This window comes from Daldinia decipiens, assembly GCF_022478715.1.
Source record: "Daldinia decipiens strain CBS 113046 unplaced genomic scaffold F4813scaffold_25, whole genome shotgun sequence".
Lineage (NCBI taxonomy): Eukaryota > Fungi > Ascomycota > Sordariomycetes > Xylariales > Hypoxylaceae > Daldinia > Daldinia decipiens.
This window is the reverse complement of record NW_026054568.1, coordinates 77-15651: the sequence shown is the minus strand read 5'-3', so window position 1 is coordinate 15651 and position 15575 is coordinate 77. Positions and strand designations below refer to the sequence as shown.

Here is a 15575-nt window from a genome sequence, read left to right as displayed (position 1 = left end):
TGCTCGTAAAGAAAAACATGTTCGCATATTCGTACTCTGCGGAAATCAAGTAGGGATAGTCGATATAACTCTAATGCTTCGATTCAGCGCTGATTATAAATAGTTGTTACCTTTTAGTATTAAATATGAATTTGTCATTGCAGGTATTACATCTTAGATAGGGAGTATGTAGATACACTAACGCCAACAGTTGCTCGACTACTTAAAGAACTAGTCTAATCGATTCGGGTTATAGGTTAGATATTTACTATGTACTCATTATTGACGATCTCTTTTCATATAGCTATCTATTTATCAAATATATCCTTACACTCCAGGAAGCGCAGTGGAAGCCGGTAGTGTCAACAAGCCAGGCCAAACAAGCCATTCGTACGTGGACATAGGTTTTTATCTGGCCTAATGAAGTACAGAAGTGGAACCGAATACCCTCATTTCAAATGATTTTTCAAGAAAAGGAAAAAACTCACAGACCTGTCTAGATCTTCTAAATATAGGATGTTAATAAACTTGGGTTAAGCTAACGTAAGTAAGGCTGGGTAAATTCTCAGTTTATCAGGATCGTTATGGTAAGCAATTGATCTTTATAGGATTAGCAAGACGAGCCTTCAAGTCGACGTTGTCAACTTATCCGTCGGGCAATTTCAAGACACGTATATCATCACCAAGACATCTTGGACAAAAGTAATAATGATTATGAAGGTATAATTCTTACATATTACGGACAATGTTATAACTTTGAGTTTTATGCCTAGCTGTCCTGAGGTTACAATGTCCGTAACTATGGTATATTAGGTATCTACCTAGATAATATAACAATTAGATTATGATATGCACATCTAAAGCATTTCCCTTCTGGTGTTAATACAATGCTACTTGTTACGTAGGTCTTGTTCTTGGGTATATAAAGTACGCCACTAGACACCTTCTGCCGTTATGAATACGCGTCCCTTCGGTTGCCCGCCATTGTAATTCTTGGAAGGAGCAAGGATACCCAAAATATCATCATGCTCAAAAGAATACAAATTAGAGCTATAATCTTGATATTCTCTCGACCTTGGTTCTGAGCTGGTGTGGGGGTGGTTTCTACAGGATTCTGAGGTTGCTGTGGCGTGTCTATATGCGCGCCACCTTCAAAGCGCCTGGTCAACCATTCCTGAGGTAACAACCGGCGGCCCTCCGGTAACACGCTGCCACGTATTGGAGTCACCTCCGTGAAATCAACCTCGCCGCTTACCCGCCACTCCCAATCTGGCGTTTCCGCGGGGATATAATTCTCATGTGTAGTACGCCATGTTGTTGTCGACACCGATTCCCCATTGTGAAAGAGGTGAAATACTATAGCTGCTCGCCTGCGTGAACCATCGTTACCGGCATTGCCATCGTTATCAACATTGCTTGCATTTTCGGTATTATCGGCATTACCGGCGTCCTTCGGCTCTCCTTCCTTATTGTCACCATTTTGCCTTTCCGAATCTCCAGATAGTCCCGGGAAATCAGGGTGCAGTGCGATAAGGATTGTCTGTTCCAGATTGTGATCTGGATCTGCGGCGCCGTTGGGTCGCACGCGCAATACAGCGGTGACCACACTCAGATCCGAATCCGCTCCTGGCCCTACCTCACCCCCCGGTTCAGGCTCGTCGGGCTCGCTCCACACTTCGCTATCACTTTCCTCTAGGCGGGATTCTTCCTCTTCTTCCTCTTCTTTTGGGAAAATATTTGAATCAGAATCATTTGAGGAGTCGGCCATTTTAATCTTGTGTCGTATTCAATCACACAATAGGAGTTGAGCAGCAATAAATGTTACGTGATCATCAAGTAGTAAGGGGTAAGAACATCCCCAAATATCAAGTATGGATGATATAATTCTGATGCCAATATGCCTACTAATGTATTCCATTTACTTTCGATCATATTTTCGCAGTATATCCCTTTGTGTATGTTAGTATAGGCGAGGTTCATTGTTGCGACAAGATTGCTGCTTCCGGAATTGATGGTTACGGTTTAGACTGGAACAAAAAAACTAGAGAAAAGTAATAAAGTTGACTGCATACCATAAGCATCCCACCTTATTAATTGAGAGTAAAAAGCGTTGTCCAAATTCAAGGGGCGCCAACTGCAGTTGTGCTATATGGATAAAAAGAAATTGCGGAATCATTTAAAAAGGGGTGCCTTTAAAAAATTGGCACATAGATTTTGTTAAAATCCTAAAGTTGCAACACATAGGCTTATCTCCGAGTATCTTGAAGACTACTACGCTGGTTTCGCGATAGTAAAGCACGGAAATGGAACCCCCTCCTTGGTCTCTCCTTCGTCTTCAGGTATCGGAGGGGGAGAGACAAGATATTATACTTGTTTACCATGGTAACGCTGAGGAAGACGTACGCTTTACACCATCTGAAGAGCCACTCTTTTTGCAATTAGGACGTGAAACCCGGTCGTGGCGAGGCGATGCGGGATTCGATTTGGGACAGTTGAGTACCGCTGTCAACGCAGTCCAGGCTCGTCAAGGCGCTGACTATCCTGAGCTCTTACGGGCCCCATCTGTCAGAGATGGAATTGATCCGTTATCCCTTGTCGGGCGTGTCAGGAGGGGCGTGTCGCAAATTCCATCTGATTGGCGTCCCCGTCTCATCGCCGTACTTCAACCTCTAACCATAATCGCCGGTATTTTAACAGTGGTCATGTGGGCTACTACAGCTTTTAGTCCGGATCTATTTAGAGGCCACTCGACTCCTCACTCGAAACTACACGTACCAAGTATAGAGTCGACTGCAGACTCGTATCTTTTTCAGCCACATACTCTCATCAAAACTATCCGGATGACAAGAAACTTAAGGGATTTACTTCTCAAGCACCACAAGCCTTTGCACGATAGTTGGGCCGTACTTGACGAGAAATTTGATTTGGAGGTGGAAACAACAATTAATAAACTGAACATGCTCCTTACCCCATCTTCAGCATTAAACTCACCAAGCAATATTTACTCTACCGGGGACTACGAAGCAAGTCCGGCAGAAATTCTCAATATGCTAAACGCTTTGCACACTAACCTTCGGGCACATGGGCAGCATCGGAAGTCTTGGGACAACGAGGCGTTAGCTAAATGGATAAACATGGCAACTTGGTGGAGCTGGGGGGAGCCCGACTTTGATCCCTGGAACTACCTACCGGAATCAATTTCAGGCAACGATACCGCCACCATCCTAAATACCTTTACATCAGTCATCATACCGCAAAATTCTCGTATTTATCACTTGGTCGACGAGATTCTCTGTTCTGGCTACGACAGCTTACTTCCCTGGCAAGGCATGCGCGCTCACTACGCGCAAGCTCATGACAGCCTGGCCTTGCTTCTCGAAGATGTTGGCGGTATTCTATCCCCACTGGCTCGTAGGGGGGAACACCGGTTTAGTAAGAAAGGAGAGATAGACAACCTAGTCGAGGAATTTTTATCGACTGCTCAATGGGCTTATAACACAGTCCAGGTCGGGTTGGGCGCCGCGCGGACCCTTGATGTAGAGATAGGGTCGATTTGCGCAACAATTACGCAAGCCGCCCAGATCGAATGGCGCGTTCTAGCTCGGGATAATAGCTTGCTATTTCGGCAATTCGTACCGGACGGTGATAAAGATAATGTGATAGAAGTATGGCTCACATGGCCACCTACTACCGAGGCCATTGCTGATCTGACAGACGCAACAAGTATTGTTTGGGGCAGTCGTTTCCGAAATCGCTGAAGACGTTTAGACAGTCCTCGTCATTCAGGAGGGGATAATCATTAATTACACTAAGTCATGAATTGTAAAATAACTCTAAACATATATGTATTAACTACGTCATACATCAATAGAATGAATGAGCTATGGCGCTAGGGAGATGACATTTTCCGGTTCACTTTTAAAACTGCAATCTATACTCTATGGTCGAGCTGTCCTCTCTATACTCCTAATCACTCGTCCAGAATAGCAGTCCTCTCAGCCGCAAACTTGGTTAATAGCCAGTTCCCTGCAGTTGTTACCACCGTGTTGCCAGCATTGGGACTGAATACCATTGATTGTTGAAAATACGCTATATAGACAATCCTCGTACGCAGATGAGCCTACACACTTTGGATTACATCTGGGACAAGCGTCGGCGTAAGAACCAGCCTGCTTTTCGCAAATTGACAAGTCTGGGGATCCAGAAGGTGCTGGAGTGTCGCTGACGGCTGGGGTAGATGTCTATCGTCGAGGTCAACACTTTGCTCGAGATAGATTTTCCGGGAACATACCTGAGCTAGCGCTACTGCTGGCAGTGCCAGAGTAACGATTGATGCGAACTTCATGGTGCCGGATGAATGCTATGGAAGCCTTGCGTGAGTATCGAATGGAAAAGATCAATGGAGTTATATTTGAGAGTAAAGCTGGTAGTGGTCTTTGAAGTCTATTTGATAGAGAATATATTTTATCGAAAGGAAATCGAGTCTACTTATAGGTAATCCTCATCGCGCACCCCTACCTCGGACTTATCTTAATCGTAGTCGGTTCAGAGTGTTTGGCTGGTCATGGCGATAGGTGCCTAGTCGGTCTCCATAATACTTTGTTACGGTGAAGAAACGAAACCATGCTTATTTCTTCCAACGTGGTCAACGCCCAAACCCCTGATCATCGTTCTCCATTCATGCATTATGATCAAATGTGTTCGGTAAACAACAGGAGAATTGGAGTATTGCTTAAAGTGATACGATGGGGATAGTATGAAATAGTGCCAACTGATGATATAGATGCCCGGAGTTACCAGATATTCTTTCCACACTAAAGATTATCATACTTACTTGGGCTTTTTCATATTGTATTGCGTTATGTATGGGACAACGCTTAGAAATGGTATTCGAGGAAGGATTTGATCAGGTATCTACGTACGCCTTCACCGACTATTTAACAGGCACAGCTCCTAATGAGTAGGATTTAATTAGTCAGTGCACCGGGCTACCGAAATCCACGACCGGAGACTCCAGGAGGGCATGGAAATATAATATTAAATAAAATATTTCACGGGAGAGCCGTAAAGGTAACATCTAATAAATATATTTGCCTTCGCTTTATGAAGCTACAGACTTAATAGGCCACCATACTGTAATACGCCCCAATCAGCGCTGGTATAATATTCTTGAAAGGCCAACAAACGATATGAGCGCCGGCAGATTGGATCGAGGAAAGCCTTCACGACAAATCAGAGTATCCGTCCCTTGCAATTCGAATCTCCCTCATTAGCTTGCGCTATTACATACCGGGGAGAGCGGCGAGCCCTAAAAGACAGATCGTTAGCATATTACTTCTACAAAAGGCACGCATGATAACTTACATCCGTCGATGTCTTCGTTGACTGTACTCTTCACCTGGCACTGGTTCATCTGGGTCACACCCTGAGACTTCAACGGATTTCCGTTCTCGCAGGCGTTGAACATGCAGGATGAGTCCATAGCACGTTGAAGCGCGTCACCCTTCCAGCCAAATACGTAGTCCGCATGAGTACCATATCCCGTGTTGTCGCCGTAGCTCAATGTGAAGGGCTGCGAGCCGTCGGTAGGCCACATGTTGTTAAACTGAGTCGTATCCCATAAGGTCTCGTAAGCTACCTGCGGGACACGGATAGGGTGAGACGCGGGGCAGGGTCCGGAATTTTGGAATGCATCCTTTACGGTGTTATACATGTGAGATTGGTGGTCGGGGCTGTCCAGGTTCTTGCCATCCCAGCATCTAAATATGGTTAGAGGGTAAGAATACGACGGCTTGGAATAGTACTAACGCGGGGAAGTGGTGGACAGTCATGATGCCACCCACACAAGGCTTCGTGGGGAAGTCGTCAAGCTCGGGGAACCTAGTTCCTTTGTTTTGAAGACAGACAAATTTAAGACCAGGTCCATATTTCGAGGTGGCCGTAGGAGTGCCTACGGTCATACGGAAGCCCTTTCGCAGTTAGCGTCTTAGCGTCTTACACCGAAGAGACATCACGCCCAGCTTACCGGCTTAAAGGCGGTGATCTTTTGGTTGCCGTTCGACGAGAAGTCCTGCTGCGTGTAGTAGATGGTCATTCCACCATTAATGCCGTCCGGCAGAGCAGTGTTCTGCATGATGGGTACACGCTTGTAAGTTCCGTTCGGGTGCTTGAAGAACATGACCGCGGTCCAATAATTGGAAAAGTCCTCAGAGAACGTGCATGTGGTGCACGTTCCCCTATCGCCGAGGTCATCACCCATCGTAGCGTTGAAAGCATTCCCGCCGACAATCTGGTGAAGATGGGCTGATGGAACCTTGCCGGGCTCGACGAGGGGATCGAGACGTTGGATGCTCACGGTCGAACATCCAAATCGAAGCGCGGCCTGAGAAGGCACGGCGAGTGCTAGAGTGAGAGATAGCCACTTCATCTTGGCGGTTGGTTGTAGAGTTCAGCAACGAGTTTCGGCGACGACAGAGATGCCCACAAGTATGCGATGCGGTTCGACATGGCCGTAGATATGTATTAGCATCAGAGCCAGACGTTCCCCTGGCGTCGAGATATGCCGACAACCGCATACCCACGGCTGGATCTCAATAGATTGACTGATCATCGTTCTTTAATAGGTTCCCGGTATTTTTCCGTCTTGTTTAATTTAGGCGAGTTCTAAAACGTCCAACTCGGGGGATGCGCCCCCGCATTCTTTATATTGGTCGAACGCCGTATCGTTTCGACATCGAATCAGACACGAAGGCAAACTCAAATTTGGAATAATGGCCTACGCTGGTCAAAGTAGAACGAGCTCGGTCTTGAATTTGGCACGGGACGTTAACCTGCTGTGATAGATGCGTCGTCGCAATAAAATTGAGCCGGAGCGATCGGGCGATAGTGTCATAGATCGGGGCCAGAGCGATGACAATGGGAAGAGTTCACGATGCGAGGTAGTAGGGCCGAAAGCAGCATAGCAGCCTTACAGCGTCCTAACTTAAATCTGCCGAGTCGGCAGTCATTGTGACATGCTTGCTACGCCTCGCGGTCGCAACCTTGAATTTAAACTTTAAGGCTTGGCTAGAACTGTTTGGCCGAAGATATATTGAAATAATTCCAAATTTTGCACAAAATACTTGATAAGCCCTTTCCGTGACTAAAAAATTCTCTTCTAAAAATAGAACGTGAAAAAAAAAAAAACAAAAAAAAGGCTCGCATCATCATACTTACCTAACGCTATCATTTCAATTGTCCTTGAATTCGGACGCGCATGATCGACGCTGTACTTGACCATGATTTCTCAATTTTATGTGTAAACACCATCGCGGCGTAGTTGTAGAAGCGTGCCTATATATTTATACATGTGATGTATATCTCATCTAGGAGTGGATTTACGTCTTTAGAGGATACACCTATGATGTTAGTTACAATTAGCAATGTTGAGTCGTTAATTATACCTTTTTTGCGACAAATCGGAGTATGCCATTAGATCAAGTCTTTACTTATTACAAACATGTCAATTTTTGAGTCGAATATGAGATTACCATAATACATTTTTACCGTTCCACTGCAAGGCTTGTAGATGTATTGGACCACTGAATTTGTATGGGTAAATACACCTACCTTATGTGACATGTGAAAATAAGCTCACCTACTTCTAATAATGTACTTAAACTTACATACATGTATGTACCTAGCTCGTAGGTTCATTCTCACTTTACACCCTTGATTATAAGAGCGAATCGAAGAAAAATTCAATTGATTCTAATATATCAAATTGTGTCAGTTTCGGTACGCTAAAATCAATGATCAAGAAATATTCTTAAAGGAAAGTGGCCACGGACGCTGTTATTTTAAAAACTCGACCTCGTAACTCCTAACCCCGCCACCCCGAACTAAACCGCCATGGAGCTCGGATATCAACTACGCGGGGCTCAAGTGAGCTTCACTTAAAGCGGTGAAAACACTGGTGGCATTCGATAAATATGTACCATAGGGCCGGTCATTTTGGACCATATTCCTTAGAAAGATGTTCAGCTCCTCTTATTCGTCAGATGTACCCAAGGCATACTGGTGAGTCCGTATCATCCAGCTCTATACCCCGTCCCTACCCGCTATATTCAATTTCTCCACACCCGGATTGTATCCAGAGACCTTGTCCCGGGAACCTATCAGGTTCAGTTTGGTATGTGAAGGCAAAATCACACGCCGGACCACCATTCGGGGCACCGACGTAGTATAGCCCACAGAATCCCGAGATTCCTGCCATCATGGCGACACATCCGTCGTTATCCTGGCAGAGCTGACAGCAAACACCGGGATCATTGTACTTTTGATCGGAAATATAGGTAACCGTAATATTCTTCGCATATTTTCCAGACACTATCCCGTACTCTCCAATACCCTTGATGACATTCGTCGGCGCGCATTTAGCAGCGAATGTCGTCGTGGTCGAAGCCTCACACGCTATGCTGCTGGTTACGACGCTCGTGGCAACTCGGTACGTTGTTGTGACGCTTGTGACCGTAGTTTCAAATTTCGTAAAGGTGTAATATGGGGCAGTTGCTGTGATAGTCGTGGTGGGAGCGAATACTGTACTCGTAGGCGTCACCGTCACCGTCGTCACTCCGGACGTCACGGTTGGGAGCAGATACGTGAACCACGTTACCCCAGTCCTGCATATGACCTGCGAAGGATATGAAGCCGGCTCAGTAGTCACTTGACCCGAGACAGGAATATAACTACCGCTGTACTCTGTCACGGTGGACGGGGTCACACCGTTAGTACATATCGTAGTGGGCCACGAGGCTGTGGCAACTGTCGATTGAGCCCCAAGCCAAAGGGTTGTCGTCGGTAAAGTAACCGTCGACTCAGACCAGGTCCAAGAGGTTTGCTCAAGTACCGTTGTCGTAGAAGCGTCGGCGGTGACCGTGGACGATAAAGGAACCGTCACTACTTCATTTGTGACGACTGACGAGACAGTGCTAATAGTTGTCGAAGTTGGAAGAGACATCGGTACTGTCCCGCCACTACCCCATATCGTCGAGCATTCGCCTTCGGTCTTGAAGGAGTAGCTCGTGTCCGTAGACGCCCAAACAAGGGTCCCGCAAATGACAACAACACATATCAATCGACTTAGCATGGCGAAAGTGATAGCAACCTCGTCGACCAGTTGATCATGAGCTGAAAAGCGCCTCTATGTCCACACGAAGAGCAGATAGCGAGTTAGGTGTTGGGGCCGTGTTTATAAAGGCATCAGCGTCTGCTTTCTATATCCATACTTATCCCCTGCAGGAAATGGTAGCAATCTGAGCGGGTGGTCTGGTCGTCTGGCATCATGCTTCATCACTCAGCAGCTGCAGTAATGACCAAGGAAACTCTCTAAGCTTTGTCAGCTGGTATGAAAAAAACACGTTAGGGCTAGAAAGAATGGACAGGCCTAGAATTGATTGATTTCTCATAGTAACCAGTCCTGTTAGGTTTCTGGTACCAATGTCAGATTATATACATTATCTTAGTTAGAGAGAAAAAGGCAGGAGGAATTATAAGAATGAACCAATCGCAGTATAGCGTACTGGAAGGGAATTAAGTAACCCGGATATAAGCATGACAGCCGAGGCAGAGATCATAGAGTGGCACAGCTTGTTAATAAATAACTAATGATGCACGAGACCATATAAAGCCTTAGGCTTAATGCATCCGATAGAATGGCATGAGAAACTGCTACATCGGCTCTCTGAGTACATTGCCTCGGCCGGTATTATTTCCAATTCGCCAGGTCGTACCTGCATAACTTAACTGTGTATACATTTTGATTGGTACGAATTAACTAACAAGAAGTCAATACGGGATAAATGATCTAAAAGCCTTGGCTAATCATAGATATCGCACGTATATAAAATAACTAGCAGTAGGCAAGTATTAAGAAAGCTATTTCGTATCTAATTCGCACTCGATGAGACTTTCAATTCCATTATCGACAGTCCACTATAACACTCAAAGTTAGTATCTTTTTTTTAGAGGGAATAGGTGTATGTGATATCTTACAACGTTGCAAATACGTAGTTCAGACGCCCCGAGTAGATCTTCCCACTCGTGTTTCGTTCTCTCTCTAGATTAAAAGCCGGTCATCATAATGATATCGAGAGCTGTAGCTTTCCAGTATGTATGCTGTGGCGGGATTACGTTTTCATTAATGAGCATCTTGCTATATCCTGGTTCCATAGACTTGCAAAGTTGAGTTAAAATTTCAACGCATTGCTCATCAGGCCAGTCGTGTAAGACCGAGTGCATGTAATAAGCCCTACTATCTGAATAGAAATACCCAGAAGTTAGTGATAATCAAACACGACGCATAATTACCGAATTGGTTGCCTTTAATAGGTTGTTCTTCAAAGAAATTGTGCTCCATCCGCTCATCTAGAGTATTGATTTGTTGAAGCACAGCTGGCAAATCTTGTAATACAAGACGGCCGGGTACAGACGGATGTTTAGTTAATAATTCCTCCATGTCGTGTCCAATAGAACCCCCAATATCGACTAAGAACACGGCTTCCTTACGCGGATCTGCCCCATCGACGAGCTTCTCCTAAACTGGGAAGAACTGAGGGTCCATCCAACTTACTCGCCCCTGGCGATATCCGGCCATATGAAGGTTGAAAAGATCGCCGTAGGGAGGATTGGCCTGAAGATGTTCAAACAAGTTCTTATCTGTGTCATACGCATATTGGAAAGGCCCGGACAGCATGTTGCTGGGAACCTCATACCTAGCCCTTTTTATGTACTCGTGGAATTTGATATTCGAAGCGAGGACGCCACCCGAGCTTTAGTTCACATCAATAAGCTACCCGATCCTAGATTTAAAAGCATTCTTACAATGAAGGGTACCTGGCACTTATTATAGGTATGTAAAGAGATTTTGTAAAGTTGGTTGGCGTATACTGGTCGGCATCAGTTTCTTTTACATACCCCATGGCATTAAGATGATGAAGGAACCGGGTTAAATATATGTCAGATTAGTCAGCCATATTAGGTGACTTGAAAATTGTCACACAACTAATACGTACTGAAAAGGCGTTATATGAGGTTTAATTTATCATATTTCTAATAATTTAATTAATTCAGGTAAAATCGTGGGAACGTGTATTATACTGCTATTTTATATGGGATTAAAGATTTTTAAATTATTTAATTTAAAATATATTAATATTCTTTGTAGGAAAGACCAGGTATAGGTAATAATTAGGTAAGGATTAGGTAAAGATTAGGTAAAGATTAGGTGTACACCAATAAGCGTACGGCAAAGGAAAGGGAACACACGGTACTGAAATGAGGCTATTACGATCTGTTATTGCTTATTGTTGAGTTGTGTGTGTGTGGGTTAGCTTAAAAGGTAAACTTTTTTAGGCTTAGCCCTATGCACGTGGTGGCATGTGATTAGCTTACATAATTGGTTATTCCCTATATTCTAACACTGGCAAATTTTTTCTTTTTTTTTCCTTTTCTCGTATGACGTAATGATTCGAATTAGGACTGTAATATCCTCGAATCTAACCTTAAATTTAACCTTGTAATATCCCTGAATCTACTGTATTTCATTATAAGGCCAGGGCCAGGGCCAGGGCTAGGGCTGGCTAGGGCTATCGGGGTATCGTGGTATCGTAATTAATAACATCGTAGAGGCTTGGGTAGGCTAAAATGGTCGGGTATCGTGATATCGGGGTAAGGGTGGATCATCAGGCTGGGGATGAGGCTGTATTGGTCGATTTCGTCAGGCTTGGGGACGAGGTTATCGAGGTTGATTTCGTTAGGCTGGGGACGAGGCTATATTGGTCGATTTCGTTAGGTTTGGGGATGAGGTTATTGAGGTTGATATTGTTAGGCTGGGGACGAGGCTGTTTTAGTTGATTTAAGGCTATTTTTAATTAATCTTAGTTTTGTAATGAAGATCTTTTACGATGTTGATTTTTTTATCCGGTATGCCATTGCTTAGGCCATATCTTTCATTTTTGTTGTATTTATTGTTGTATGTTTCAATATAGCCTGTAATGCTTTGGAGTGATTTCATTAGCCGTTTATATGTAATAGGCTTATTGGGAATTGTTTGTGGGATCGATTGTGCCTTTTGTGATATTGGCTCCGGTGTTATTGGTAATATCGGGACTGGTGTTTCCCGTGGGGTTGGCTTTGGTGTTACCAGTGATATTGGCTGTACTTGTAGGATCGGCTCCGGGGTTGTTTCTTGTGATATTGGGATTGTTGTTATTGGTGGGTTAGGCTGTATTGCCTGTATTTAAGGCCTTTGTAATATCGTTGGGATAGCTTTATTTAACTTATTAACGTAGAAAGGGTTAGTTATTGGTATGAAATTATTAAGATAATGTTTTAAAAGATATATATATTTATTTATTAGGAATATTAGGAATTTATTTACGTTAGTTATTATTTTTAATATTTTAAGGGTAGGTTTAGTTTAATTATAATAAATTTTATAATATAATAAATAATTTATTATAAGTTTTTAAAGTGTATAATTAACTTTTTAAAAATGTTTTATTTTTTATTTTTTAAATTTTAATATAAAAATTTCTTAAAGTTTATTATTATATATGGTGTTTTTAAATATTATAAAAGTTTTAACGTAATAAGTATTAATTTACTATATTATAATTTCGGCTTTATCGGATATTATAAAATTCTTATTTAAGATATTATTATTAATATATTTGTTTTATATTAAAGTTATATTAAATGGTAAAATAAGTTATAAATATAATAAAGGTGTAAAAAATGTGTGGTAAACGCGGATTTTTTAACTTAATTAAAAGTTTTAAAATCTTAAGGTAATATAATGTCCGGGTGAAGGTCCATTATTTTTTTTTGTTAAAAGCTATATAATATATATTTTTTTCGGCTTTTTTAAAAACGTAAAAAACTTAATATCGTTTTTGCTTTTTCTTTGTTAATTTATGGTTTTTTAATTATTAATTAATATAAGAAAGATTAAGTATAAGTAATAATTAAGTAAAGATTAAATGTATATTAATAAACGTACGGTAAAAAAAAGAAAAAAAAAACATATAATATTAAAATAAAGTTATTACGATTTGTTATTACTTATTATTATGTTATATGTATGTAAGTTAGTTTAAAAAATAAACCTTTTTAAATTTAACCCTACGTACGTAATGGCATATAATTAACTTACATAATTAACTATTTTTTATATTTTAATATTCTTTTATTATTTAAATTATTAATAATTTAATTTTAGTTTAAAAAAGGCTTTTAATTGTTTTTAATTATTATTAATATATATTTTTCATTTTATAATTATTTTATTATTTAATTTTTATAATTATTTTATTTATAAAAGGTTTTTAATATTTATTAAAATTAATTAAGTTTTAAATTATTTATGTATGTTAAGATAACGGTCACGTGACCTCGTCACATGACCAGGGTTATGCCCACATACACCGCCCACGCATAACCCACGCATTTATATAATAAATATCTTTTCCCACTCAAAGGAACCTTTTTTCTTTTACTTTAAAACAACCAATTAAAACACGATCGTTATTTACATTCCCTTTCATACTATTACGTAATACATAGTTAATCTAATAATGTAAATTTTTTATAAAAGCTTTAATAAGTTTATTTACAATTATATCTTTTAAAATAATATAATTTATTTTAATATAATTTTATTAAGTTTTTAATATAATTAATAATTATATATATTTATATACTTTAATTTAATTTTTAATTTTTTAATATTTTTATTAATTAATGTATACTTAATCTTTATTTAATTATTACTTATATTTGGTTTTTTTTATATTGATTAATGGTTAAAAAATTATAAATTAATAAGGAAAAAGTGAAAATAATACCGAGTTTTTTACGTTTTTAAAAAAAGCGAAAAGAATGTGTATTATATAACTTTAACGAGAAAAAATAATGGACTTTTATCCGGATATTATATTATTTTAAAATCTCGGGGCTTTTAATTAAATTAAAAGATCTACGTTTATTACGTAATTATATAATTTTATTATACTTATTAAAATGGTTTTAATATAAAACGAATATATTAATAATAATACCTTAAGTAAAAACCTTATAATATTTAATAAAACCACGGTATAATAAATTAATACTTATTACGTTAAAACTTTTATAATATTTAAAGATATTATATGTTTCGAAAATTTATAATAAATTACTTATTATATTACGGGGTTTATTATGATTAAATTAAGCTTATTCCCGAAATATTAAAAATAATAATTAATGTAAACGAATTTTTAATATTTTTAATAAATAAACGTATATATTTTTCGAAATATTATTTTAATAGTTTTATTTTAATAATTAACCTTTTTTACGTCGATAAATTATATAAGGTTATGTTATAAAAGCCTTAAGTATAAGTAGTATAATTTAATTTATTAATAATAATAATTTTAATATTATAAAAAATAATTTTAAAACCGATTTTACGAGAAATATCAGTTCCGATATTATTAATAACATCGGAGCCGATATTATAAAAAGCATAACCGATTTTATAAACAACCTCCGATAAGCTTATTATATATAAACGGTTAATAAGATTATTTTAAAGCGTTATAAGTTATGTTAAAACAAATAACGATGAATATAACGAGGATAAAAGGTATGGCTTAAACAATGGCATACCAGATAAAAAGATTAACATCGTAAAAGATTTTTATCATAAAGTTAAAATTGGTTAAAAATAACCTTAAATTAATTAAAAATAACTTCGTTTTTAACTTAACGATATTAACCTTAATAATCTTGTTTTAAGCTTAACGATATTAACTTTAATAACTTTGTTTTAAGTTTAACGATATTAACCTCGATAATTTTATTTTTAAGTTTAACGAAATTAATTAATATAGCTTTATTTCCAGCTTGATGATTTAATTACTTTTATTTTAATATTATAATACCCGATTATTTTAACTTATTTAAACTTTTACGATGTTATTAATTACGATATTATAATACTTTAATATTAAACCTTAATTAACTTTAATTAATTTTAACTTTAACTTTAACCTTAACTTTAACTTTATAATAAGATATAATAAATTTAAAGATATTATAATTTTAATTTAAATTATTACATTATATAAAAAAAAGGAAGGAAAAAAAGAAAATTTACTAGTATTAAAATATAAAAAATAATTAATTATGTAATTTAATTACGTGTTATTACGTGCGTGGGGTTAAGTTTAAAAAGGTTTACTTTTTAAATTAATTTATATACATATAAATAATAATAAATAATAATAAATCGTAATAACTTTATTTTAATATTATATGTTCTTTTTTCTTTTATTATACGTTTATTAATGTATATTTAATCTTTATTTAATTATTACTTATACCTGGTTTTTTTTATATTTATTACGTATATTTAAAATTTTTTTAATTATAAATATTATTAATAAATAAAGTATTATTTATAACTTTAAAAATATCAACTTTTTTTTTAATTATAACGTATATATTTATGTGTATTTAAAGTATAAAATTATTTGACTTAATATATTATAATCGGTTAGGGTTAGGGTTAG

General features: G+C 38.6%; 6 protein-coding genes across 6 annotated transcripts; 1 reads left to right on the top strand and 5 right to left on the bottom strand.

Moving 5' to 3' along the window:
• Positions 1 to 676: 676 nt before the first annotated feature.
• On the bottom strand, positions 677 to 1947 carry F4813DRAFT_365002 (uncharacterized protein). The gene has a single exon (XM_049243871.1). The coding sequence runs from the start codon at positions 1745 to 1747 to the stop codon at positions 932 to 934; it is 816 nt and encodes a 271-aa protein (XP_049097967.1). The 5' UTR covers positions 1748 to 1947; the 3' UTR covers positions 677 to 931.
• A 125-nt stretch (positions 1948 to 2072) lies between these two features.
• Positions 2073 to 4421, top strand: F4813DRAFT_365001 (uncharacterized protein). The gene has a single exon (XM_049243870.1). The coding sequence runs from the start codon at positions 2283 to 2285 to the stop codon at positions 3735 to 3737; it is 1455 nt and encodes a 484-aa protein (XP_049097965.1). The 5' UTR covers positions 2073 to 2282; the 3' UTR covers positions 3738 to 4421.
• On the bottom strand, positions 3950 to 4324 carry F4813DRAFT_390985 (uncharacterized protein; the record flags this gene model as incomplete). Its single annotated transcript, XM_049247096.1, has 3 exons — positions 3950 to 4040; positions 4108 to 4220; positions 4271 to 4324. The coding sequence occupies 3 exons, from the start codon at positions 4322 to 4324 to the stop codon at positions 3950 to 3952; spliced, it is 258 nt and encodes an 85-aa protein (XP_049097966.1).
• A 386-nt stretch (positions 4422 to 4807) lies between the features above and the next one.
• F4813DRAFT_364999 (uncharacterized protein) lies at positions 4808 to 7106 on the bottom strand. The gene is made up of 3 exons (XM_049243869.1): positions 6005 to 7106; positions 5788 to 5948; positions 4808 to 5738 (listed from the first exon to the last, which is right to left on the bottom strand). The coding sequence occupies exons 1-3, from the start codon at positions 6404 to 6406 to the stop codon at positions 5303 to 5305; spliced, it is 999 nt and encodes a 332-aa protein (XP_049097964.1). The 5' UTR covers positions 6407 to 7106; the 3' UTR covers positions 4808 to 5302.
• A 464-nt stretch (positions 7107 to 7570) lies between these two features.
• Positions 7571 to 9647, bottom strand: F4813DRAFT_364996 (uncharacterized protein). Its single transcript, XM_049243868.1, has one exon. It carries the CDS (start codon positions 9104 to 9106, stop codon positions 8072 to 8074), a length of 1035 nt encoding a protein of 344 aa, XP_049097963.1. The 5' UTR covers positions 9107 to 9647; the 3' UTR covers positions 7571 to 8071.
• A 140-nt stretch (positions 9648 to 9787) lies between these two features.
• Positions 9788 to 10969, bottom strand: F4813DRAFT_364995 (uncharacterized protein). The gene is made up of 4 exons (XM_049243867.1): positions 10840 to 10969; positions 10731 to 10787; positions 10012 to 10648; positions 9788 to 9951 (listed from the first exon to the last, which is right to left on the bottom strand). The coding sequence occupies exon 3, from the start codon at positions 10255 to 10257 to the stop codon at positions 10081 to 10083; it is 177 nt and encodes a 58-aa protein (XP_049097962.1). The 5' UTR covers positions 10258 to 10648; positions 10731 to 10787; positions 10840 to 10969; the 3' UTR covers positions 9788 to 9951; positions 10012 to 10080.
• Positions 10970 to 15575: the final 4606 nt, after the last annotated feature.

What these genes read in the sequence shown, in the direction of transcription:
- F4813DRAFT_364999 (XM_049243869.1), bottom strand. Translation starts at nt 6,406, where the DNA reads ATGAAGTGGCTATCTCTCACTCTAGCACTCGCCGTGCCTTCTCAGGCC. An exon ending in AGATCACCGCCTTTAAGCCG is followed by an intron (nt 5,949 to 6,004) that starts GTAAGCTGGGCG and finishes TAACTGCGAAAG; the next exon opens with GGCTTCCGTATGACCGTAGG. An exon ending in ACTGTCCACCACTTCCCCGC is followed by an intron (nt 5,739 to 5,787) that starts GTTAGTACTATT and finishes AACCATATTTAG; the next exon opens with ATGCTGGGATGGCAAGAACC.
- F4813DRAFT_364996 (XM_049243868.1), bottom strand. Translation starts at nt 9,106, where the DNA reads ATGCTAAGTCGATTGATATGTGTTGTTGTCATTTGCGGGACCCTTGTT.
- F4813DRAFT_365001 (XM_049243870.1), top strand. Translation starts at nt 2,283, where the DNA reads ATGGAACCCCCTCCTTGGTCTCTCCTTCGTCTTCAGGTATCGGAGGGG.
- F4813DRAFT_365002 (XM_049243871.1), bottom strand. Translation starts at nt 1,747, where the DNA reads ATGGCCGACTCCTCAAATGATTCTGATTCAAATATTTTCCCAAAAGAA.
- F4813DRAFT_364995 (XM_049243867.1), bottom strand. Translation starts at nt 10,257, where the DNA reads ATGCACTCGGTCTTACACGACTGGCCTGATGAGCAATGCGTTGAAATT.